At 40.7% G+C, this 25,004-nt stretch overlaps 2 protein-coding genes across 9 annotated transcripts in view; one reads left to right on the forward strand and one right to left on the reverse strand.

Annotated features, from left to right (window-relative positions):
• mrps27 (mitochondrial ribosomal protein S27) overlaps window positions 1–20,852 on the reverse strand; it is an 81,499-nt gene extending 60,647 nt beyond the window's left edge. The window contains exons 1-4 of one of the 4 annotated variants that reach the window (XM_048527037.2): window positions 20,774–20,852; window positions 16,597–16,677; window positions 7,851–7,921; window positions 6,067–6,125 (exon numbers count right to left, since the gene is read on the reverse strand). In XM_048527037.2, the coding sequence (XP_048382994.1) occupies window positions 6,067–6,125; window positions 7,851–7,921; window positions 16,597–16,677; window positions 20,774–20,840 (278 nt within the window). In that variant the 5' untranslated portion in view covers window positions 20,841–20,852. Of the gene's footprint in view, window positions 1–6,066; window positions 6,126–7,850; window positions 7,922–16,596; window positions 16,678–16,785; window positions 17,555–18,625; window positions 18,961–19,344; window positions 19,707–20,773 lie in introns of those variants that run through there. The other 3 variants (XM_048527039.2, XM_048527040.2, XM_048527038.2) reach the window with 3 other exon arrangements.
• ptcd2 (pentatricopeptide repeat domain 2) overlaps window positions 20,617–25,004 on the forward strand; it is a 32,965-nt gene continuing 28,577 nt past the window's right edge. The window contains exons 1-3 of one of the 5 annotated variants that reach the window (XM_048527043.2): window positions 20,617–20,940; window positions 23,414–23,506; window positions 24,307–24,436. In XM_048527043.2, the coding sequence (XP_048383000.1) occupies window positions 23,452–23,506; window positions 24,307–24,436 (185 nt within the window). In that variant the 5' untranslated portion in view covers window positions 20,617–20,940; window positions 23,414–23,451. The other 4 variants (XM_048527042.2, XM_048527041.2, XM_048527044.1 and 1 more) reach the window with 4 other exon arrangements.

Here is a 25,004-nt window from a genome sequence, read left to right on the forward strand (position 1 = left end):
CATCATGTAGCCAATTGCAGATTAAAGTGTAGTGCTTTAAAGATGTCTGCTGGTTATTTTCCTTTCCAGTTGGGAAACAGTCAAGTAAATTTTCGTAAATATTCCAGCTCCTCTAGACATCGCATCCCACCAGTTAAATTGTTTGTCATACAAATGCTTTATTTCAAATTTTCGACATAACACTAATAATTTTCCAGTACGTTGTTGACATGGCAAGGTAAACCATTCAGTGGTACAATGATCAAATGCTTGAACATTTTCAATCCTGAAGCTTTTACGTTTCTGAATCTCCTCTGGTCTGTAGATCCTACTAATATTCTATTGAACAGCTACCACCCGACATTGTATCTAAATAATGAAGTGTGGAATAGAGATAGTGTTCACAGAAAATAATGTTTTTTTTTCAAAACAGCTATTGTTGGTACCATGCAAATCAATGCATCCTTTATTGTTATTATACACTTAAAGTCCACTAAGAGCAAAAGAACATAATAATAGCACCATATATTGTCAGCACTTCCCAAAGAAAACAGATTCCAATATGTGCTGACTTCTCATAAAATTGATCAGTCAATCTGGCTGTGCTTCAGTATGTTGACGGCAGAGTTAAACAGTCTCTCTTCAAAATACCAGCTTCAGAAAAAAGACAATTTAATTGTATTTTGATAAAGGGTTATATTGAGGTTGTTTACTTGTTCGTCGAGCTGGCTTGTTTTTGTTCAGAATCACCATAACGGACTGGACAGTATAAATTCCAAGCAGAAAAGAATAACATTGCTTCATTGGCAATGATGTCACCTAGCATGGTGATGAAATGCAAACGTCTGAACAGATACAAGCCAGCTCAGGCAGAAAGTCAACAACCTCATTCACAACCCAAGCTACAGATCGTTTCCAATACTTTAAACAACTACAGCTGTAACATGTATAATGCATTATCATTTGGGTTTTAAAGTAGAACTAAAATAGTGGTGTAGTTTCAGTTCTGTGAAGTTTTTTTATTAAGTGGTCTAAAAGCCATCAGCAATAGTGAACTAACCATATTGTTTCCAGCAAACATGCAACTTCAGTTAAATGTGAGCAGGATACCTGCTGTGGTACTGATGAAATGATTAAAATTTACTCTCTGTGGCAGAGAAAACACACCAGAGACAATAGCGATTTGAGTACAGTTCAGAAGAATTAGGTCTTTCAGTTCAAGAGAATAGTTCCAACCTTGCAAAGAGTTTTATTTTGTGAAGCCTCTGAGCTGTGAAAATTTGTATGGAAGTTTTCAAGCAGTTGAAATTGAAAAGAGGTTCAGGTTTTCAGAACTGGAAAGAATGAACAAGGACATCCAAACTGGAAGGAGTCAGTTCAGTAAACCACTAATGACGTAAGATAGGAGAAGTCACACTTACTGGGATTGAGTATCTATAAAGCATATTACTGGGAAAAATATTGAGACGTTGTTTTGACATTTTTGGCAAGGTCGTTCCAACCTGCATTTTGCGTTTAGCTTTGGGTTTCCTCCTTTTTCTTTAGTGTAGTAAATTTGAGTTCTTCACTTAAACAACTTTGCCAACCTCATATGACTATGTCCAGTGACTAAACAACTGTAAAAGTTAAATTTATGATTTATGAAGCCAAGTTTCACACTAGAATTTAACTTGTCTAGCGTTACCATCAGGTAGGATTATAATAATATCTGCAGTCAAGTATTTGAAATATGTTTGCTGCTGCATTTTTATAATTTTAAGATATACATATACGTAAATTAAGTAGTGCTAATTTCAGAGTTTGTGATTTTGCTAAAAATGAAATCTTGAAGCTGAAACAAAATCTCGCAGAGCTTTTCTTTGTCCAACAAGTGACTACAAACTTAACATTCATAGATGGTCAGTTGAAATCTATGTGCTTTGAGAGGCCTCTTAATACATACTGTAACCAAATAAATAGATGCTGTATGTTCTCTACTTATTAGAAACTGCCAATAAGTTTTTAGTTGATGTGTACAATACACATATACACACATACATTCTTTAAAACTGCAAAATGGCATTTTTAAAAGCATATGCATTCATATAAATATAGAATAATTTAGCACAGCTGATCCTGCCTATATACATTTGGAAGAGCAGTGCAGAAAGTTCCACCATTGTACTCTTTCCCTTCAGCCCTTCAAATCTTTCTTCATAGCGTTACTATCCAATTGCTATTCAAAACTACCAGTGGATCTGCGTTTACTACCATTTTGGGCAGTGCACTCCAGGACGTCACAACTTGTGTTAAAATGTTTTCCTGAATGGTCTACTCCTGCACTATTTTGTATATTTTCCATCTTACTGGAAAAAAGTATATCTTTATTTGTTCTATCGAAGTCCTTTATAATTTTGAATGCTTCCATAAAATTTCTACCTAACCTGTTTGCTCTAAGGAAAACTATCCCAGCCTCTCTAGTATTACTGTGCAACTCATGTCCTGCGTTTCTAGTACCATTTCAACAAGTCTTTTCTGTATTCTCAACAAGGCCTGGACATTCTTTTTAAACAGTTCAACACTGAATTAGCCATATTCCACCTGAGACATAACCAGTATTTTACAAAAAGTGTTCATACAACATGCTTTACTTTCTACTCTATGTCCCTGTTTATTAAACCAATGATCGCCACGTGCCTCTTATTATCCTTCTCAACATATCCAGAAACTTTCAAAAGCATCAGAGATAATGGGAACTGCAGATGCTGGAGATTCCAAGATAATAAAATGTGAGGCTGGATGAACACAGCAGGCCAAGCAGCATCTCAGGAGCACAAAAGCTGACGTTTCGGGCCTAGACCCTTCATCAGAGAGGGGGATGGGGGGAGGGAACTGGAATAAATAGGGAGAGAGGGGGAGGCGGACCGAAGATGGAGAGTAAAGAAGATAGGTGGAGAGAGTGTAGGTGGGGAGGTAGGGAGGGGATAGGTCAGTCCAGGGAAGACGGACAGGTCAAGGAGGTAGGATGAGGTTAGTAGGTAGCTGGGGGTGCGGCTTGGGGTGGGAGGAAGGGATGGGTGAGAGGAAGAACCGGTTAGGGAGGCAGAGACAGGTTGGACTGGTTTTGGGATGCAGTGGGTGGGGGGGAAGAGCTGGGCTGGTTGTGTGGTGCAGTGGGGGGAGGGGATGAACTGGGCTGGTTTAGGGGTGCAGTAGGGGAAGGGGAGATTTTGAAACTGGTGAAGTCCACATTGATACCATTAGGCTGCAGGGTTCCCAGGCGGAATATGAGTTGCTGTTCCTGCAACCTTCGGGTGGCATCATTGTGGCAGTGCAGGAGGCCCATGATGGACATGTCATCAAGAGAATGGGAGGGGGAGTGGAAATGGTTTGCGACTGGGAGGTGCAGTTGTTTGTTGCGAGCTGAGCGGAGGTGTTCTGCAAAGCGGTCCCCAAGCCTCCGCTTGGTTTCCCCAATGTAGAGGAAGCCACACCGGGTACAGTGGATGCAGTATACCACATTGGCAGATGTGCAGTCGCAAACCATTTCCAGTCCCCCTCCCATTCTCTTGATGACATGTCCATCATGGGCCTCCTGCACTGCCACAATGATGCCACCCGAAGGTTGCAGGAACAGCAACTCATATTCCGCCTGGGAACCCTGCAGCCATATGGTATCAATGTGGACTTCACCAGTTTCAAAATCTCCCCTTCCCCTACTGCATCCCTAAACCAGCCCAGTTCATCCCCTCCCCCCACTGCACCACACAACCAGCCCAGCTCTTCCCCCACACCCACTGCATCCCAAAACCAGTCCAACCTGTCTCTGCCTCCCTAACCGGTTCTTCCTCTCACCCATCCCTTCCTCCCACCCCAAGCCGCACCCCCAGCTACCTACTAACCTCATCCCACCTCCTTGACCTGTCCGTCTTCCCTGGACTGACCCATCCCCTTCCTACCTCCCCACCTACACTCTCTCCACCTATCTTCTTTACTCTCCATCTTCGGTCCGCCTCCCCCTCTCTCCCTATTTATTCCAGTTCCCTCCCCCCATCCCCCTCTCTGATGAAGGGTCTAGGCCCGAAACGTCAGCTTTTGTGCTCCTGAGATGCTGCTTGGCCTGCTGTGTTCATCCAGCCTCACATTTTATTAACTTTCAAAAGCAATTGTGTTTGCTGCTGGATTATCTCATTTTTCTCACAAGTTCAAAAGTTACTGGTGCATTGGTACTCAATCGATACCCCATGTAATTCGACTTTTCATTTCTAATATTTCCAATGATGTATCTTCCTCATGATGTTGCCAATTTTTGTTCAATGGTGAGAAATACTAAAAACCTTTACTATTAATTTCTCTAAGACAGAGTTGGGAATAAGGAACAAATGTGTGTAAAGAGTACAAAATGATGCCTAATTGTATATATATTTTCATTAGCAAAGTGAATCTTGCAAGAGACTTCTGTGTGTTATTAAGGTTCCTGGTTAAATCTATTTTTGTAAGTGTCCTCGGACTTCATTCATGTCCAAGAATGGATCTTTCCATTTTAAATTTTTTTTTGTGGGATTTCTTGTGCTCATCAACATGATTAGCATCACTTCTTGTAACTTTGTCTATCAGCATCAGCTTGAATTATTCAAGACATCAATATTACTTGTCAAGAAGAGAAATGGAAACATGAAGTAATTAGCAACTATACTCAATGTTTTATGCTGAAATGCAGCTCTGTTTCCTAGGTTTCCTTTTACGTTTCTGATTTAACATGAGCAGCAGAGGTTTGGAGTGGAGCGGTTTGAGCTTGGTCAGCTTGGCCTGACTCTGCAGTCTTGCGTTGACTCCTACCTAATCACAGTATTTTGCTAAAAGTCTTCAAAGTACTAACTTCTAAACATAATTTCAGATTCTGATTGTAACAATAATTAACACAATAAAAGATTTTGATTCTGCTTATTAAGTTTAACATAAGGTACGTACAAAGTATAAATGTTCACTGTCACTTGGAATTTACCGCACAGAAAACAGACCATTCAACCTATTTAGTCTATGTCTGTGTTTATCTCTATATGAGACTCCTCCCTTTCTTTTACTGAACACCATCAACTATCACTCTATTCTTTTCTTCACATATTTATTTACAATTCCTTTATAATAATCTTTGCTATCTGTGTCAAGGGCTCTATTTTATAGTGAGCTGTTTGGGTAAAGAGGGTCCTTCTGAATTCCCTATCAGATTTAATACTTGGAAAAAAAATTACAAATGAAAATAGCAAACCACATTAACATCTGCTTCAGCATTTTTAGCAGAGTAAAAATACCCCAAAGCACTGAACAGGAATATTATCAAATAATTTCAACATTGTACTACATAAAGAAATATCAAGGACAGGTCACCAAAGGTTTGGGCACAAAGGTGGGTTTTGAGGAGCATTTTAGCAGTTTAGAATTTCAGTAACAGAGAGGTTGGACAATCATAATCAAGTGACAAGTGATAAAACTTGGGCATTAAGCACAAGTTCATTCCACCAGCAGCTGATGGAACCTTTGCAAAAGGTAAGCTGATATAATTTTTGACAGACCAAGACACACCTTGTAGCTTCTTTGAGAAATATTCAATCAGCAGCCAGGCAGCAGGGAACAAACTAAGTGAGCCTGTCCTTCTCATGGAAGCACAATACAATTCATGTAATACAGAGAAAGGGCTAAAATGAACCTATTACATATCACATTTACACATTTTGCTGTTAAAGACAGACCAGAAACTAAATGCAGTAGAGTAATTGTTGATTTCCTCCTGTTCACCATATTTAGTAAACACAATGTTTCCTTTATTGTAAATTGGTCATTGAAATCATTTAAATGCCAAGTAATTTTCCCTCACTGTTGCAGGCAGACAAATAGAGATACTGCCTAATTATGGGGAGGAAGAGAAATACAAAGAACATTACAGTGACGAAAAACACATCATGATTTTGGCATTATTTTTTCTGACAGCTCAGGTTGTTATTGCTTTATTTTGTATGTGCTGCCCAGAAACGGCTCATTGGGAAAGAAACAGAAGAAAAATTTCGCTTTTTTCAAAAAAGCTTGTAAAATCAGGGGAAATATACTCACTTGTAAAGGTAGTATTCAGCTTGTTCGACCTCTTCTCTTGAAGAAATGTTGTCAATAAACTACGGGAATAAAACAATGCGCAGAAGTATTTATATTTGGCTTTACATCTGTAATCGTCCCTTTATCATTTCAGCATGTAATGCAATACAAAAGATAGATGGAGATAATCATTTACATCACACTAATAATTCTACCAACTAAAGCCATTACATTGATTGCTGTTAATGTTGCCATCAAACATACAGAAAATTTTAAGTTAATCAAACCTATTGCACAAAGCATTAGCAGCTTCGTTGAAGAGGTTTGAAGGTACCTGACTATAAGAATACAAAATTAAATAGTGAAGTAATAAAATCATTTGACATGTTTCTAAATTATCAAATCAAGCAAATGAAACCCAAAAGGAGAGAAAGAAAACTAATATTCAAAAAAGTTTGTTTGCAGAAATGAAAATGTATTTATATGCGTCCGTTCCTGCATTATTCAGCTCTTTGTTATTTCATTTATGCACACTGCAAGGAGCTAAATTCTCTTGAGTGATGACAGTTTATCAGCAACAGAAAATATCAAGAGGAAATAAGAGGATTCTGTTCAACATTGTTGTGCCATATGAATGGGAATCAGTAAAGTTTTGAGATAAGTCTGTATGACATAACACATTGTTCTCTCAATAGTACTGTTTTGTCTTAGTTCCAAGTATATATTAACCTAGAGACTAAAAAAAAGACATGTCACTTAATTTCTTTAAATCAAACTATTAATTCTGAATGTAACAATTGTAAATTAACATGAGTGGGCAGTAAAGCCTGATATTTGTGCGGCTGCTCATTATCAGAAGTGAAATGGTAGGCACTTCTGTCAGGTCTAAGATGGCTCCTTAATCTAACTTAGTTTCCAGTCTAAGTTTCATTGCTATAGTAGCTCTAACTTTCTGGTCTGTAAGTGAGAATCACAGGCAGAAGAATTGTGCAGCTGTATTTCTGGGAATGCTGCTAAAGACATGGCCAGAATCCTGTGGATCATATTGTACTGTTTTTTAAAACAAGACAGTCAATCACCGATTTTCAACACAAACAAGATTCCATTATTAAATCACCATACTTGGCATGTAAGAAATTGTCGTTAAGATATACACAGGCAAAAAAACAATTAAAGGAGATTGACCCATTGTTTCATGATGGCTTTCTTCTCTCATTAAGGATGATGTATGGTTTTACAAAGTTATACCCTGTTTTTGGAGGCAAGTTGGGAGGGCAAGCAGAACATTAGTTTGCTACAATCTACTGGAGCCTGGCTGATGATGATGCTGGAGCTATAAAGACAACAAAAGTTTGGATCTGGAATTTTTCTCTTCCTCAGCTAATGCAGCATCAAGCAAAATCTGCAGTTTATTTTAGATATTTAAAATATTACAATAAATAAACATACTTCAGCGTGGTTCCCTCCACATTGCTGCAATGTTCCCAGTAATTTGGAATGCATCTTTTCAGTCTTTCCTATGTTTCCTCAAGCTACAAATAACTCTCAATCAATATAATTTTGTTATCATAAGGATGCATTTAATAATTGGAATTTTGTCGTAAGCACTGAATTTCAGATATGTGAAGATGATAATATCTTTAAAAGAGTTTACATTTTTGGAACCTAAAACATGATCGGTCAAAAACATACATTTAGTGTAAGTATTAAGATAATAATCAAATGTCTTATAGTTGTAAATTTATACATCAAAGATATTATGCCTGACTGGCAATAGTACATGGAGCATGTCTGTTCAGGCTTACCCGTGCTATTGTCAACGAGCTGACAGGAAGTTTCTTCTCGTAGGTTACATCCATTAGCATAGCTAATTTCGCTGATTGAAAGAAGCAGAATTATGTTTGATTTTTTTGTATTCTGTTATTAGAGATAGAGAAACACCAAAATATAAGTGAATTATTCTTATGGAAAAACGACTGAGTGGGTTGACCTTTTGTTCTATCAGTCAATATTTTTTCAGCAGTATTTTAATTTCTACTTGTGAACACAATGTACTTCTATTATATTTAATGAATATGCTGCAAGAAAAATAAACTAGCTATATGCCCAAACACCGTACATTATTTCAGAGGCACCAGAAAGATTTTTAGAAACATTAATGAGAGAAGGAAACTTATACTCTCAAACCTATTTTGCTTCTAGCCCGTTAACCCTTGAAAAAGCACATTAGTTCCTACTAACTCAAGACATTCTGTTGACTAACATTCCAATAAGGTTACAAAACATGGCTCACAACATCATTTGTTCCAATTTCCTAAAATGAACAATGAGCTATTTCCATGGGAGACATTATTTCCACATAGCCTACAAAAGAACATCCAATTTCCCTTACTTTTATGTTGTGATCATGTTTAAAATTAAAATCCATGTGGATTCAAGCTAAATTGTAGTTTAATTTCATGTACTGACATTCTGAATTTCTTTGCAAATTTCTTCTGTAAATTCTTTAGGCTGTGGGCGTAGGGGTAGTTTATTGGTGATTATTGGTAGAACAAAGGCAAATAAAAAAGCATGCACCATATATATTGAAACCTGGCAATAAGCTGTCTCAGACAATTTCGAGCATAAATGAGATGCAATTTAAAAAGTTCTCTGGAAAGAAAACCACACTGCCACCTACTGTGCTTTATCATTGCTGTAAAATGTTAATTGAATCATCCACACATCATTCAACTTGTCACATTTAAGGAATGTTTTATACACACCAATCTATTAAAAGCTGTTAAATAATTAAATGTAACAAAAATAATAGGAAGATCTTCAAAACTAATATTTTCGAATGCCATCTGAATCATTTCAATTTATGTTAAATTGTCATGCATGTTATAAGGGTGCACAGTGCTGTGACAAAAATGGCTGCATCTTCTTTATTATAAGCCATCAAGCAACTGATCAAGTATTTAACATTTCAATTCTTAGGACCGGTAATTTGTTTTACATTTCAAATCCTCTCATTTTTGTCGTAATACTACAGACTCTCTTATTCTGGATTATTTATACATTATTTTTAAATCACAGGTTTCTAGATGAATTCTTAATGAGATTGTAACATGAATAATGAGAAGAATTTGTGCTTAAAGCTACAACATTAAAATAAAATCCTCAAGACAGACTTCAACATATTGGAACAATTGGAATGCTTCAGTAATTCAGTCACAATTGCTACTTCCAGGTCTCTCTCAGTTCCAAACAGTTCTTGCTAACAGAAACTGACAGCATAACACTGAGCAGGGGCCTAGCTTTTGGGTCAGGACTCCAACATCTGGGTCAAACAGGAGACATAACCACACACAGCTGGGGAATACTCAGCAAGATTGATTTTCCCTAGATTGGCTAATTATTGGCCAAAGGACAGCCTGACCATACAAGTAAGCATGTCCATTCGGTTCTTGGAGGTGAAATATTTGGTCCTCCAGCAATGAAGGTGCAGCAGGCTGGTTTTTCAAGTGAGAGAGAAAGAGTGACAGCACCTCAACAAGCAGTACCTGTGTTGCCACTTTTAGGATTCTGTGGACCTGTACGCCCAGACCCCTCTGTCAAAGCTCCTAAGGGTTCTGCCATTTATTGTATGATTCACACCTGAATTTGATCTTCCAAATTGCATCACCTCACATTTGTCTGGCTTAAACTCAAATCTACAATTTCTTTGTCCAAATATGAAAACTCTCTCTATCCTGCTATATCCTTTGACAATCCTCCTCACTATCAGCAACTCCACCAAGTTTAGCGTCATCTGCTAACTTACTAATTAGAACATCCATAATTTTCCTCCAGATCATTTATATATATCCCAGCACTGATTCCTACAGAACACCATTGGTTACTGATCTCCGTTCCAAAAGAACACCTTCTACAGCTACTAAAGTTCTGAAGAAGGGTCACTGTACCTGAAACATTAATTCTGACCTCTCTTCACAGATGCTGCCAGACCTGCTTAGAGTTTCGAGCAATTTTTGGTTTTGTTTCTATCGCTACGCTCTGTCTTCTATGACCAAGCAGTATTGTATTCATCTAGCCAGGTCACCCCGGATCCCATGAGTTTTGTATCAGCCTGCCATGAGGTACCTTATAGAATGTGTACTAAAGTCCATGTAGACAACATCCATTGTCATTCGTTCATCAAGCATTCTTGTCACTTCTTCAAAATACATGATCATCTTCACATAAAGCCATGTTGCCTATCACTAACAAGTCCATTTGCATACAAATGTGCATAAATCCTGTCTTTCAGTATATTCTCCAACAACTTTCCTACCACTGACGTCAGGCTCACCAGCCTATAATTACCCAGATTATCTCTGTTTCTCTTCTTAAACAAAGGAACAACCTTGGCCATTCTCCAGTCCTCTGGAAGCTCACCTGAGGCCACTCAGGAATCAGTTTATATGGCAAATCTGTATCCTGGCCAGCAATATAAATTTTTCCTGACTCCACGCTTGCTCCCATTTACAACCAAGAATCTTGCTCATTCTCCCATTTCTGGCCTCTATGGGTAAAGTATAATTTCTACTTGTCACAAAGAAAGCTAAAGTAAAGAGTAACCAATTTTTACTTTTTTAATACCTAGTCAATCAAAACAAACAATCCACAAAAACAGAACCCCTTAACAGCTGATCAAATAGTAAATTATCTTAGTTAAATAGACATCTAGCTATCAATTTCAGTTGATATAGCTCACACAGGACTTTATGAATGCTTGGCTGAGTTCCAAAACTTAGTAATGGATTATTTCAGCTGCAATTTTTGAGAAAGTGAGCAGGATGCAGGAGACCATGAAAGGGATAATGGGGAAGAGAGGGAAGGGTCATGGGGGCAATGGACAGAGAACAGCGGATATGGGCAAGACCTTTTTACATATACCTTTCAATAGGTTTCCACATCAGGCTGCTTTTCACAACTCCTCTGAGTACCTATGAAACATTTCCCCAAGACATTAACGTGACTCCATGAAGATCGTAGGGGTGAGAGTAAGTGCCTATCCCTGCAACAGAACTAGTCAGGTCAAATATACAGAGCTCACTATTTCATACTCTTATCCCATACCAGTGCCAGGAATGGGAGTGGGGTTCCTGGAATCGAATCCCATCTGCCATAAATTGCTGCTGTGCTTTCAATACTGCTGTCAGACAAGCAGTGTTGGAAGTCAGAGATAAGTGTTGTGGGCTAGACCTACTCCTCTCAAAATATATTAAGAAGACAGTCCAGCCCCTAACATTTTCTTATTCTAAAGGCAAGTGCCAGGTGCTGTATTCCGGGTACAATTCGATTGGTTAAACTATTGGCTTTAAACAAAACATTCTTTATTTTTACACCACAGATAAAATAAACACAAAATAAAATAATTGGCTTAACTGTAAGTATATCGAAATGCTTAACAAAATAATATTCATGTGAAATACTAATTAACTGTTCCAAGGTAGCAACATCTCATTAACACACCCTTGGCAAAAGCTAATTCAAAGAGTCATTCTGCACGGAAACAGACGCTTTGGTCCAACTCGTTCATGCCGAACCAGTTTCCTAAAGTAAACTAATCCAAATTGTCGGTATTTGGCCCAAATCCTTCTAAACCTTTCCTGTTCATCTACCTGTCTAAATGTCCTCTAAATATTATAACTGTATCTGCATCTACCACTTCCTCTGGCAGTTTGTTCCAAATATGAAACAGCCTCTGCATGAAAAAGTTGCCACTCAGGTCCCTTTTAAATCTTTCCCCTCTCACCTTAAAATTATACCCTCCAGTTTTGAACTCCCCAGTCCTAGGGAAAAGACCTGTAAACAGCCTACACTCCAGTGAAAAAAGTACCACCTATTCAGTCCCAATAACATCTTTGTTAATCTTTTCTGCACCCTCACTAGAACAGACTGTTTTATGTTCAATTCTAGCAGCACGAAGAGAACCCCCAGCTTTTAGCTGGAACAGAGAGAGGAAAAACAGCTTCCACATCTGGTTCCAAGACCCCAGCAGCAACTGCTACTGCAAGCTGAAACTAAAAATCCTGGTCTTGTCAGAGCTTGAGCCAAACAACTCAGGCTGCTTTAAACTTTATTGTTTCAATTTTTAAGAAAACCCAAAGCCTCACTAAGTGTTTACTTTATTGGATTCAAATGGACAGCTCCATACCTGTCTTAAAACTGCTGTTCAAACAAAAACCAGGACAAAATACACCTCTTAAAGCCATAGCATCGTCTCATAAAGGAGGTGTTGATAGATGTTGTGGTGCAATTTTCCGGGTGCTCATATGTGGCATCTAGTATCGTGTTTACATATGATGAGTAGAAGTTAATACCTTCTCTTAGAGTGAAGTTGATGATGGACGGACTCTGAGGATGATGTATTTAATCAGGTGGGAGAGTAACGTGTGATACCCATTGCATTCCTGCCTCTGTCCTATCAAGTCTGGAGCCGAAGTCTTTTGAACAGCCTCTCGACCATGAGCCAACTGAGACCCTTAAGTAGGCAATTGCTGCCCACCAATCAGGTCTTCTCACTATCACTGGTATTCATCTAGTGGCTGTCAGACACTTGTCATGTAGGAACACTGGCATTACAGTATTGTGGGGAATGAATCCCTCATTCAAAAGCACTCAGTATTTAATGGAGGAGCAGGCCAGTGGGAAAGACAGGCCCACCACTAACCACCCCAATCCCATGATTTGTAATCCATGATTTGATTTATCTACAACCTTGGTTGCTCTGTGATCCTGCAATTCAAGTCAGTGTATTCCTGGCAGCTTTCACTGGCAGCTGTTAGCCTTTGGGCCATTTCGTTGATCAGGGATAAGGCACACCGCAGCTCCATTTAGCCTGTAAATTGATACTGAATTAGGTGGCAGGGTGGTCCTTCCTGAAAGGAGGCAATGTGGGGTCAAGACCCCAGCTGAGTTCATTAAATGGCATTTGACGCCAAGAGACAGAATGTAAATGAGAAGTAGCAAGATGTCAAGGGTTGATCCTTGAAGACTCCAGAGGTAATAGTGTGGAGATGGGAACAGGATCCAGTGCAGGTGATTCTGTGGTTCCAGCTGATAGATAAAGAATAGAACCAGGCAGGCCAGTTCCACTCAGCTGAAGCATACAAGAGCAAAGGAGGATGGTGAAGGCTCCAAACACATCAGGAAGATTAGGAGGGATAGTCCACCAGGGTCACAGAGGTGTCATTTCTGACATTGATCATTATTCTTATAAGAAGAGAAATTCAATTGAAGAGACTGGAGCATGGTGTCGTGGAAGTCAGGGCAGAGATTTGGAAGGTGACAAAAGGAAAGTAAGGTTTGAGATGATGCGGTTCTTTATGAGGATAGAGGTGTCAAAGCTAGAGTCAAATAATGGTGCAGAACATAAGTTGAACAATGATCTAGGCATGTGAAGAGGCTAGATGGAAGTGAGAGGCAGCGGCCTGGCTCAGTGTGTAAGATAGAGAAGACAAAATGGACAATTAAAAGCTGCAATAGAAGAACGGCAGCTGTAGATCCTTTAAACTGAGATTGCCTGTCCAAAGGCGTAAATGTAGCCTCACACCTGTTTAGGTAATCTTTTTTTCTACTGCTCACCACATGATAAATTAAATCAACTTAAATTCCAATGAATTAACTTAATTCAAACTAAAATTATCAAACATGTTCCTCTGCATCTCGGGCATGAGTATTTTGGAAAAAATTTGGTAAGTAATCAAAACAAATAGTAACTGGAAAAGAAAAAAAGACCAAACTACTAGGACAAGGAAAGCTGACGGATATCTACAACAGGTACTATAACCACGCTATTCAGGAGACACAAAAAAAACACATTGGCTTTTAGAACAATAGTCCTTAAAGTACAAGAAATCTTGCTTCACTCTGGAACCTCAAGGTTTCAGTTTCTACTAATCTGCCAATAAAGCACAGTTTGCTTCTCGTTAGGTTTCTGAAAATTGTTCAAATTAGTGCAATTATTTGACTGAACCAGACAGCACTCCAAAGGCTTGGCTTGCCTATGAAATTGTGGGACAAATACAAGGTTTAAGAGAAAAATTTAATTAAGTCAGTTGTATTGATCCTCAGAAAATATTTGCCTACTTTCTACCACCTGATACATACAAATTCAAAATCACCTGAACTGGAATGAACAAGACTGAGTAAATTACTTGTAATGCACAGATGTAAAATGTAATTGGAAAAGAATTGTGTTGGAAAGGAGTTTACCCTCTGGTAGATTTACAGACACATAAAGCAGCATCTGATATACTGATGATGCGTTCTTGCTTATAGAAGCAACATTAATGCAACTACCAGAAGTAATCTTTTCATATATAATTTCCCATGTGACAGTTCCATAATGAGCATCAACCTTACAACCCCTAAATTCTAACAAAACAACTACTGCATCAAAATTAAATAATTTTCTGTATGAAATTTCCACAATGTATACTTACTTACTCCACAGAAAAAGATTTTTAATGTAACTTTTCATTGCAATTAGTATTTTTAAAAATTATAACATATGATGCCATTTTAAATAAAAACACTTTCCGTTTCTATCTTTTTCCAGTGAGAAGGAATCAGGTCTGAAGAAGGGTCCAGACCCGAAACGTCAGCTTCCCTGTCCCTCTGATGCTGCTTGGCCTACTGTGTTCATCCAGCTCTATACCTTATCTCAGATTCTTTTTGGCTTTGGGCAAAATATGACAGCACAAATTTTGACACTCCTGTAACAACTGGAACGAGCATACTGAGGTAATGACAAATGAGGTAGTGAATAGGATTAAACCTTTTGTTCATAGGATTAAAAAGGATATATTTTACAGCCCTTGTGCAGATGTCTTATTTCATAGTTTTATGGAAAGAGTTTAAACATGTTATTTCCATTTCACCATCAGCTCAATCAGTGGATACAATGGGAAAAATAACTCCACTGAATGAGGGAAGAATGAACTAGGTTGTACATTTTATGGAGATGACGATGACATCTCTGCAGGAGTTCCTCAGGATACTATCCTAAGCCCACCTGTCTTCAGCTGCTTCATCAATGACCTTCTCTCCCTCACAAGGTCAGAAAGTGGAAATGTTCACTGATGGATGCAAGTGCTGAGCACCATTCATGACTTCTCAGACACTAAAGTACTCCATAGTCGAATGCAACCAGATGTGGACAATATCCAGGCTTGGGCTGGCAAGTGATAAGTAACTCTCACACCACACAAATACCAGTTTAATATCTGCTTCCAACAAGTGAGAATCTAAACAGCACCCCTTTACAGTCATTGGTATCACCATCACCAAAACCCCTGCTATTATCACCATGAGGGATACCACTGACCAGAAATTTGACTGGACTAGTCATATGAATACTGTGGCTATAAGAGAAGGTTAGAGGCTGGGAATCTTGCAGTAACTCACCTCCTGACTGCCAAATCCTGTCCATCATCTGCAAGGCACAAGTCAGGAGTAGCGGTTGTACCACCTACAACTGTGCTGCAGATATTCATCAGAGCTCCTCAGACAGCACTTTCCAAACCCATAGCCACTGTCAACTAGAAAGACAAGTACAGCAGACACACGGGAACACCACTGTCTGCAGTTTCCCATCCAAACATTCAGACTTAGAAATATATTGCTGTTCCTTCATTGTTGCTTGGCTGAAATTCTGGAATTCTCTCCCAAACCGCATTGCAGGTGTACCTGCACCAAATGGACTGAAACAGCTCAAGGAAACAGTTTATCACCAACTGCGCAAGAGCAACTAGGAATGGACAGTAAATGCTGGCCCAGCCACCTCCTGAGTGAAAGATAATAAAATGTGAGGCTGGATGAACACAGCAGGCCCAGCAGCATCTGCTCCTGAGATGCTGCTGGGCCTGCTGTGTTCATCCAGCCTCACATTTTATTATCTTGGATTCTCCAGCATCTGCAGTTCCCATTATCACCTCCTGAGTGATTTGTTTTTTAAATGGACAGTTGTTCATACTGGGGAAGAAAAAGAAAATATCAGGAGAAAGAACTACCTAATTCCATATCACAAAAGAATGCAGTAGCCAAAAGATGAGAGTGTCTTGAATCTTGTTTTCAAAAAAATTTGGAACTCCAAAGTACTGTAATAATACTAGATGTTTGGATGTATATCTGCATCTACTTAAAAAAGTCAGTTACTTTTCTTATTTTCCTCCTACCTTCAATTTTTTTTGTTCTTTTATCCTACTCTCTGTTTCAAGCTAGTTTATTCTGCTTTTCAAATGCTTTCCTGATATCACTGTTTTTTTGTAGCCTGCAATAGAGAAATGAAGCTAAGCAACGTCAGAGATTTTCATTGTTTCTGCACTAATTAAATGACAACCTTAACACTTAAGAATTAACTATAAATGTGGGGTTTGAATACAGAACACCCAATGAATGGAATATGATAATAAGGGGGGGGGGTCATTTTAGAAATTTGTACAGGAATATAAAGACTTCCTTCCAGAAGAAATACTCTTCAAAAAGTTGAAAGTTATATCTTCATGGTTTTCTACTTACCCAGATTTTGAGGGTCTTTCTCTCGCTGGTCCCATTTCTGATTATCTAAATAAGCTGCAGAGAGCAGACACCTTTTCGTTACTGGAAGAAAAATATAAATAAATCATCACCTTATGGTCATAAGAAAACAAATGAGAGAAATGTAGGTAGTCCATCAAATCTATGGCTTCTGTGTGAGATACTACTAACAGATAAAGTCATTATCCTCATCCTGCCAACTCTCTTCTCCTCCACCACCAATCATGCTGCTGTAAAAGGCAAAATCCTTGGTAATTTAAACGTCTGTGAAAAATACTTCATTGCGTTTAGATTAATTTTATGCTTTCTGATCCAGCACTGATCCACCCACAACTAAATGTTGACAGAATCTTTTCTCTGAATTTCATCCTCAGTCATTTCTTCACAAATACAACACCTTTCCAAAACAAAATGTTAAATTCACCAAGTCCCTTTGTGGTTATAGGTTTTTAGAATAGGTCTCAAGTGAGCTGCTTTTCTGCTGATGACATCAAGTGATGCTGTTAAGACTGAAGTTAGGCTGGAACGCGCAGCTGAATGTATAATCAGATCAAACCATGATTTTATTGAATGGTGTGCAGTCTGGAGGGGCAATTGCCTGCCCCTAATTCAAATTAACATATCAGCAGATGAATCCAAACTCTGTCTGAAAGAATACCAAAATCAGTTTCTGTGACTGGGTCAGTGGCATTACAAAGGATTATGTTTTGCATCATGGGATAATAAGGTGTAGAGTGGATGAACACAGCAGGCCAAGCAGCAGCAGAGGAACAGGAAAGCTGGTATTTTTCATTTTAGCATATTTTGCATCGTTCTTCCTTTTGAGAGGCTTTGCTGCTTTAATATTTCAAATTAAGCTGCAATGTTGGAAATTTCTGAAATGACTCAATCTTATGAATCAGGTTCCCATGCGTGCACTGCAGTTATAATGTACATAAACAAACAACATTTTGCCCCAGATAATGAAATGTGAGGCTGGATGAACACAGCAGGCCCAGCAGCATCTCAGGAGCACAAAAGCTGACGTTTCGGGCCTAGACCCTTCATCAGAGAGGGGGATGGGGTGAGGGTTCTGGAATAAATAGGGAGAGAGGGGGAGGCGGACTGAAGGCAGATCTTCGGTCTGCCTCCCCCTCTCTCCCTATTTATTCCAGAACCCTCACCCCATCCCCCTCTCTGATGAAGGGTCTAGGCCCGAAACGTCAGCTTTTGTGCTCCTGAGATGCTGCTGGGCCTGCTGTGTTCATCCAGCCTCACATTTCATTATCTTGGATTCTCCAGCATCTGCAGTTCCCATTATCACTGGTAACATTTTGCCCCACACTACTTTAAGTTTACTTCTTTAGTTATCACCCATTGAGATGAGAAACATAACAACGTTTTGCCATCATTGTCTTGTCATGCAATAACATTAAAGTGTATTAGAGCTCAGCATGTTATTCCTTGGTAGTCACAAATAATCCGTTCTAAACTGAGCTCTTAACCTAATTTCTGCAACCACAATGGGGCTAGCTATTTTAATAACTGGAAATCACACTTTAAAAAGAAAGTAACCCTTGGGAGAGTTTTAGAAGCCTTCTAAACAGTTTCCTCCAAAGGTCAAATTAACATTCCATTATTTGTACAAATAATATCCTAGGTCAGGTGCTACATGAATTGGAGAAAAATTACTGACTTCAATCTCTGTAATTAGAGGGATATGGGGGTGGTCATCTGGGATAAAGATTTCAGCAAAGGCCAGTAGGATGTCAAAATTGCAGATTCTCAGCTTTCAACCTACTGCATGGGCTTTTGTGGTGCAACAGTAGTGTTCCTCTCTCTGAGCCTGGAGGCTGAGGTTCAAATCTCCCTACCTCCAGAAGAGTGTAATAACATCTAAGAACAGGATGATTAGAAAATATCTTCTTACTAATGCGGAGAAACCCCGGTGATGAGGAAATAGTTTGTGGCAGGGGACAAAGGCAATGGCCCCCATTTTGTCAAAGTTTAAATGGATGAAATGGTGGCTTACCCAAGAGTTAATATTGAGCAAACAGTCTGACAACAGAGGCATTTAATGAATTGCAAAGAGTTGTATGTGTTATCAGTGCACATGTTTCGATGATGTCACCAACAGGCAGGCTGTAAATAAGGAGGAAAATCACCAGTGGTAATATGGCGAGGTAACAAGAGAAGTTATTTTTTCAAAATGTATTAATCACTATTTAGATTACAGCAGTTCCAATAAAGTGGTGGCTCTCATGCAGGTATGTGGAGGTTTAATTTAACCAAGTGCAGAGATCACCTCAGAGCACCAAAGGGCCTTGCCCAAATTTGAAAATCGGAGAAAGTGACTGGCATGGACTCTGAAGTGATATCCCACTCTCTCTAATTATAAATGACTGAAACAAATTGTTATTGCTTAATTTGCATTTTTACATTAATTGGGGAAAAGCTATTGATGCTTCATCTGTGTCTTAATAAGTCTACTATCCATACAGCAATTCTGCTGCCTCTTGAGAGTTTGGCTCTACCATGTTGTTGCAGGGTCATATGGAATGCAGAATGCCATCCTAGCCAATTCCACCAGTTCAACGTATTAAAAAAGACATGAGCTGTTATCCAAACTAAGACTGTCTTCCGTACGTAAAGGTCAAAGAACAAGTCTGATCGTTCATGATTACGAAGCAAAATTATACCGACGCTGTTAGTCAGAAATTTTAAAAGGATGCCGGGAATACTGTCACAAACCAGTTCACAGATTGGAAACGTTAACTGTCCCTCTATTCACGGGTGCTGCCAGAGCTGCTGAATACATCCAGCACTTCTATTTTTACTTATCTGCTACTTTTCCAGTTACTGTTACAAAAGCTGTCGGAACAAACTGGGTCAGGATACCAAAGGCCAGTAAATCTTGGAGCAAGAGGAGTGAAGCGCTGGAGAAACTGGTCAGCTTTGACAGTAACTGCGCACACAGGTAGCTGAGGTTTAACCTGCACATGCCGCTCGGCCCAAGATAACAAGGTGTAGAGCAGGATGAACACGACAGGCCGCTTTGCAGAACACCTCCGCTCAGTTCGCAACAAACAACTGCACCTCCCAGTCGCAAACCATTTCCACTCCCCCTCCCATTCTCTTGATGACATGTCCATCATGGGCCTCCTGCACTGCCACAATGATGCCACCCGAAGGTTGCAGGAACAGCAACTCATATTCCGCCTGGGAACCCTGCAGCCATATGGTATCAATGTGGACTTCACCAGTTTCAAAATCTCCCCTTCCCCCACTGCATCCCTAAACCAGCCCAGTTCATCCCCTCCCCCCACTGCACCACACAACCAGCCCAGCTCTTCCCCTCCACCCACTGCATCCCAAAACCAGTCCAACCTGTCTCTGCCTCCCTAACCGGTTCTTCCTCTCACCCATCCCTTCCTCCCACCCCCAGCTACCTACTAACCTCATCCCACCTCCTTGACCTGTCCGTCTTCCCTGGACTGACCTATCCCCTCCCTACCTCCCCACCTACACCCTCTCCACCTATCTTCTTTGCTCTCCATCTTCGGTCCGCCTCCCCCTCACTCCCTATTTATTCCAGTTCCCTCCCCCCATCCCCCTCTCTGATGAAGGGTCTAGGCCCGAAACGTCAGCTTTTGTGCTCCTGAGATGCTGCTTGGCCTGCTGTGTTCATCCAGCCTCACATTTTATCATCTCGGATCCTCCAGCATCTGCGGTTCCTATTATCACTGCATAACCCAAACGGCTCTCTCAGCGCGCGCACTCCCTGCCGCCGACCTCGGGGCGCGCGGGCGCGGGCGCACGCCCTGCCGCCGACCTCGGGGCGCGCGGGCGCGGGCGCACTCCCTGCCGCCGACCTCGGGGCGCGCGGGCGCGGGCGCACGCCCTGCCGCCGACCTCGGGGCGCGCGGGCGCGGGCGCACTCCCTGCCGCCGACCTCGGGGCGCGCGCGCGCGGGCGCACTCCCTGCCGCCGACCACGGGGCGCGCGGGCGCGGGCGCACTCCCTGCCGCCGACCTCAGGGGGCGCGCGCTCACCGCGTCCGAGCGACTCCAGGCGTGCGTTCGCGACAATGCCAGCATCCCATGGCGCCCTCAGTACCCGACAATGATCCCGGGAGCGTGCTCGCTACCCGCCAACCACCCCGGGTGCGTGCGCTCCCTACCTGGCGCGCCACCACCGCCTCTCGCTCTGATCAGCCTCGCACTCCGCCGCAACAAGGAGGCTGCCATTTTGGAATATACGAAAACTGGTCTGGACCGGGAGGCGTCCAACATTTACAATAAATGCATCGAAGATTTGTTTATGTTTCCAGAAGAACATGTTTTTGAGGTATTGAACGTTTGCAAAAAGAAAATTTTGAAATTAAATCATTTATCCGGGCCTGTGGTGATTTCGCTCCTTAGGTTTATTTGTAAACTGGCTCCTCCCCCCCTCCTGTGCTTGATGGTAGTGTCCGGTTGGAATGGCGGCGATTGTGACGCGGGCGCTCCGCGTTCTGTTTCAGAATGTCAGAGGCGGCACGCTTCACTGTCAGCATAAAGCCCGTGATTGTTGGCGCTGTGGTGAGTGGACCAGCAGGGTTTTAGGGGAAACGGAGAGTCCACAGCGAGTGTCAGCGCTTTAGGGGAGCAGGGTCGTGGTCCTCCACAATGATTGAGGGAGGAAGCGTGAGGCTCGGCGCTTTAGGAGAGAAGGAATGAGTGGGGATATGTATGAAACGAAGGGACTTGGGGATGACAAAGTGTGGGGCTGGATGAACACAGCAGGCCGAGCAGCATCTTAGGAGCCCAAAAGCTGGCGTTTCGGGCCTAGACCATCCATCAGAGAGGGGGGAGGGGAATAGCTGTATGTGGAACACGAGTATCCAACGTGAATGACTGAGGGAGTCTCGCCGCTTAGGCTTGCTCTAACGAAGAGGAGAGAATGGAATATGATTGTCGACAGTGACTGACAAGTGAGGGACCACTACGCTTTAGAGTTGGGGAGAGGGAACGAGTGCACACAACGACAGGGCACCAGCCCACTGTGGAGTACCTCTAAAGGAAAGCAGTGGAGAGCTGTAGGAACATTGTAATAACAACTTATCCCAAGCTGCACTGATTTCAAAGTTCCGATAGAAATTAAGGAATTTGAAAAGTGAGAAGACTCTCCACAGACTGCGTTTTATCGCGTGCCCTCGTCACAGTTATATTGAGTGGGCTACTTGGAAGAGGATTTTTGAAATGAGTAAAATAAACAAAGTATTAAACGTTGAAAGATAACTGCAGATGTTGCAGAATTTGAGATAACAAGGTGTAGGCCTGGATGAACACAGCAGGCCAACAGCATCAGAGGAGCAGGAAAGCTGACGTTTCGGGCCAAGACCCTTCTTCACAAATTCGTTTCAGCCTTCAGCCTTCCTGCTCCTCTGCTGCTTGGCCTGCTGTGTTCATCCAGCTCTACACCTTGTTATCTCCAGCATCGGCAGTTCCTACTGTCTCTTGTTATTTATATGCTTCGGTTTGCTGAGGTCGTAAGCTTACTTCCTAGTTCTGTCTTTCAGTGGTTTGTATATTGGGTTCAGTTCAATGTATTTGTTGATGGAGTTCCAGTTGGAATGCCAAGCCTCCAGGAATTCTCTGGCATGTCTCTGTTTGGCTCGTGCTATTATGGATGTGTTGTCTGTGTGTATTGAGACCAGTGAGAATTGGTCATGTCTCTTGGTGGCTAGCAGGTGTTAGTAACAATAAGGATGCAAACCACTGAAAAGCAGAACCAGAAATAATGCCAACCATCTCAGCAAACTGAGGCATATGAATAACAGGTGGGACAGACACCAACGCTTCACCAGAGGCGCAGTGATGATGTTACTGAGGGTGAAGAAACGTGTGCAACCAAATCCATATACAGGGAGTGGTTAGTGTCTGGGATGCACTGCCTGAAAGTGGGATGGAGGCAGGTTCAATTCAGGCATTCAAAAAGGAATTGGATTATTACCTGAAAAGGAAGAATGAACAGGCTAATGAGCGAAGGCCAGGAAATGGCATTAGGTGAATTGCTTGTTTCAAGAGCTGTTAGATTCATGATTGGCTGAATTGCCTTGCTTTGTGCTGTAATAATTATTTCTCTGAGAGCGTGGTTTAGGCCTAGAAGTTGTTCATCTCGCAGTGAGACTTGTGGTGGAATTCAGAATATTTTGAGGAGGTTGAAAATGGTTTTGAAGAGAAGTGTTATTGTGCCTGGTAGCATGGTGGCCAACTGGTAGAGTCAGGTGATCAGAAGCTAAATGGGAGCAGAACAAAAGGGAAGTGGATCCTCATGGACAACAAGTTTGTAACAGGAAAATGTGGACCGGTGCAGAAAGAGATGGAAAGGCATACTTCAAGCCAGGCATGAATGATCACTTTGCTATCAGAGGAAGTGGCAGCTCAAGGAACAACACGACTATTTTCATTAAGTTACTGTGACTCTAAAAATACTCAATGAATAATTGGCTAAAGTCACTAAACAGATAGAAACCAGCCTTTCAAATTTAAAATGTAAATATTTTTAGCTACTGTAGTGTTGAACACCTGACTCAGTTATGCTAATTTCAGGGTAAAAAGCAGGAAGGGAAAAATGGGATTTTTGAATTAAAAGCAAACTGCTAAAACGACAGCAGGTCAGGGAGCATCTGCAGAGAGGGAAATTGAAGAAAATGCTTTTTCCATAATGCAATTTCCATAATTAAGAGAAGATTTAATAATACAACATGACCTGTAATGACAAGCAGTGTTTTCCCTTTAATATTAAAATTAAATCTGTCTTAATTTTATATTTGCAGAGAAAAGATATTTGTTATCTGACAATGTGATTCGTTTGATGGAGTTTCAGCAGAAGAAGGTTGCAATTGCCAATCAGATGTATGTTAGTAGAGGTATGTTATACGTGTATCAGTTTTCTTAATTGTCTTTTCCTGAGTAAAAGTACTTCAGGAAACACAGCTGGGTGTGAAACTAATCTGCCAGTTCACAGAAACCTGCTAAAAAAAATAAGGTTTCTGATTTATTATTCTATCTTTTAAAGGGGCAATGTAGTTTTGTTTCAATTCCTCCATCTCACTAAACCAGGCGTTCCCCATCATTTTGGGTATATTATTTAGCACAGCCGAAATATGTGCATAATTTAGCTCATCAGCCTTTTTTGTTCTGTTTCGTTGCTTTTGCTCCATATTCATCCAGTAGCATTCAAAATCAGCTTTTTATTTCTGCATTTTGAATATTGAAATGAAGACATGAGAATTTTCAGTCTGATGGACAGCACAGTGGCTCAGTCATTAGCACTGCTGTCTCACAGTGCCAGGGACCCAGGTTCGATTCCACCCTTGGGTAACTGTCTATGCGGAGTTTGCACGTTCTCCTTGTGTCTGCGTGGGTTTCCTCCGGGTGCTCCGGTTTTCTCCCACAGTCCAAAGATGTGCAGCCTAGGTAGATCGGCCATGCTAAATTGCCCGTAGTGTTCAGGGGTGTGTGGGTTGTAGGGGGATGGGGTTGGGTCTGGGTGGGATGCTCCAAGGGGCGGTGTGGACTTGTTGGGCCAAAGGGCCTGTTTCCACACTGTAGGGAATCTAATCTAATAAAATTATACCTTTAGGATTTTTATTTTGAAAATCATATAAATGTTTCAACATTTTTACTATTATTTACTTTAAAGTCTAGAACTTCTTTAACTTTACAGAACAATATTTCAACAACATTGAAGAGAAATTAAAAAAGAATGAGTTAATCCTCAAGGATGATTTAAAAACGTTATTACATTTGTGCCAAACGCCATCAGATGTCCAAGTAGCAAAGGATCTAATTTACAGGTCTGGTCAATTTTTTTTATATAAAGTCATTAATCTCATAAATATGAATCACTGTTCCTAATTAAGGTTAATGATTTTTATTCAGTTCCACACCTAATTTCCAGGCATAAGCCTAGGCAGCATTCTCCCTAATGCAACCTATCACCAATGGTCTGATGTAAAACAGGCTTAGAATTACATCTCAAAGTGCAAACATTACTCAGCAGGTCAGGGAGCATCTGTGAGGAATGAACAGAGTGAATGTTTCACATCTGCGACTGCTTGCCAATTCTCACACAAGACATCAACCTGTGTCACTACGTGTGTTTCTCCCTTTGTAGATTCTCTGGTGTTTGATTGTGTTTGCCATTTTCTGATTTTATTCCAGTATTTTGGTTTTAGTACAAGTCAATCTAATTCATTCCACTATTATCACTTCAATGCCCTTATCATAAGTTGTAATTGTGTATAATAAATAATAGAATAATTAACAGTGGAAACATTTAATGTCATCACTGCTGTGGACTACAGTTAATAACATTGCCTGAGATTTAAATACATTTAGCATTACACTGACCGTACCAAAAAT

The sequence above is a fragment of the Stegostoma tigrinum genome, chromosome 3 (genome assembly GCF_030684315.1).
Source record: "Stegostoma tigrinum isolate sSteTig4 chromosome 3, sSteTig4.hap1, whole genome shotgun sequence".
NCBI lineage: Eukaryota > Metazoa > Chordata > Chondrichthyes > Orectolobiformes > Stegostomatidae > Stegostoma > Stegostoma tigrinum.